Consider the following 848-nt stretch of genomic DNA (forward strand, 5'->3'; position numbering starts at 1 on the left):
TTGTTTGTTTATTTGTTTGTTTGTTTGTTTGTTTGTTTCTTTATTTATTTATTTGCTTTACTTAATTAGTTGTTTGTTTTTCTATTTATTTGTGTATTTGTTTGTTCATTTGTTTTATTTATTTATTTATTTATTTATTTGTTTATTTATTTATTTATTTATTGGCTTTATTTAGCAATTTATTTATTTATTTACATATTTATATATATATATTTATTCGTTTTGTTTTATTTATTTATTTATTTATTTATATATTTGGGGTTTAGGGTTTAGGGTTTAGGCTCTTTGCTCCTGCTGCTGCTGCTGCTGCTGCTGCTGCTGTTGCTGTTGCTGTTGCTGCTGCAGCTGCTGCATGCATGCGAGAAGGGCTATGCTGTTGCAGAAGAACACCCCCACTCGCTTGCTGCTGCAGCCTTCAAGGGGCTCAGCAGCTATCTCATCAGCTGCACAGACGCAGACACCCCAGAGCAGCAGCAGCAGCAGCAGCAGCAGCAGCAGGAACAGCAGCAGCAGCAGTAGTGAGATTGGCAGCTGCAGCAAAGCTGATCGTGCAGCTGCAGCACCAGCTACTGCAGCAACTGCAGCAGCAGCAACAGGAGCAGCAGCAACTACAGCAGCAGCAACAGCAGCAGCAGCAGCAGCAGCAGCAGCAGCAGCAGGTTCTGGTAAAGACACTGGGGCTGCTGCAGTTGAATATTAATAAAAGGAAGTTCCCGAAGATAAAATATTTTGCTGCTGCTGCTGCAGCTGCTGCAGCAGGTTGCAGCAGCAGCAACTGCGCAAAAACAGCAGCAGCAACTGCAGCAAGGCCTGCTGCTGGTCTCGCGCCGCTCCACATCACCTCCTGC

At 43.5% G+C, this 848-nt stretch overlaps 1 protein-coding gene across 1 annotated transcript in view; it reads left to right on the forward strand.

Annotated features, from left to right (window-relative positions):
- Positions 1–848, forward strand: part of EMH_0083290 (uncharacterized protein) — a gene marked incomplete at both ends in the record, with an annotated part of 3,684 nt that overhangs the window by 1,387 nt on the left and 1,449 nt on the right. The window contains one exon of the mRNA XM_013500623.1: positions 421–665. Coding sequence (XP_013356077.1) covers positions 421–665 — 245 coding nt within the window. The remainder of the gene's footprint in view (positions 1–420; positions 666–848) is intronic.

The sequence above is a fragment of the Eimeria mitis genome, genomic scaffold, assembly GCF_000499745.2.
Source record: "Eimeria mitis Houghton genomic scaffold, Emh_scaff5646, whole genome shotgun sequence".
NCBI lineage: Eukaryota > Apicomplexa > Conoidasida > Eucoccidiorida > Eimeriidae > Eimeria > Eimeria mitis.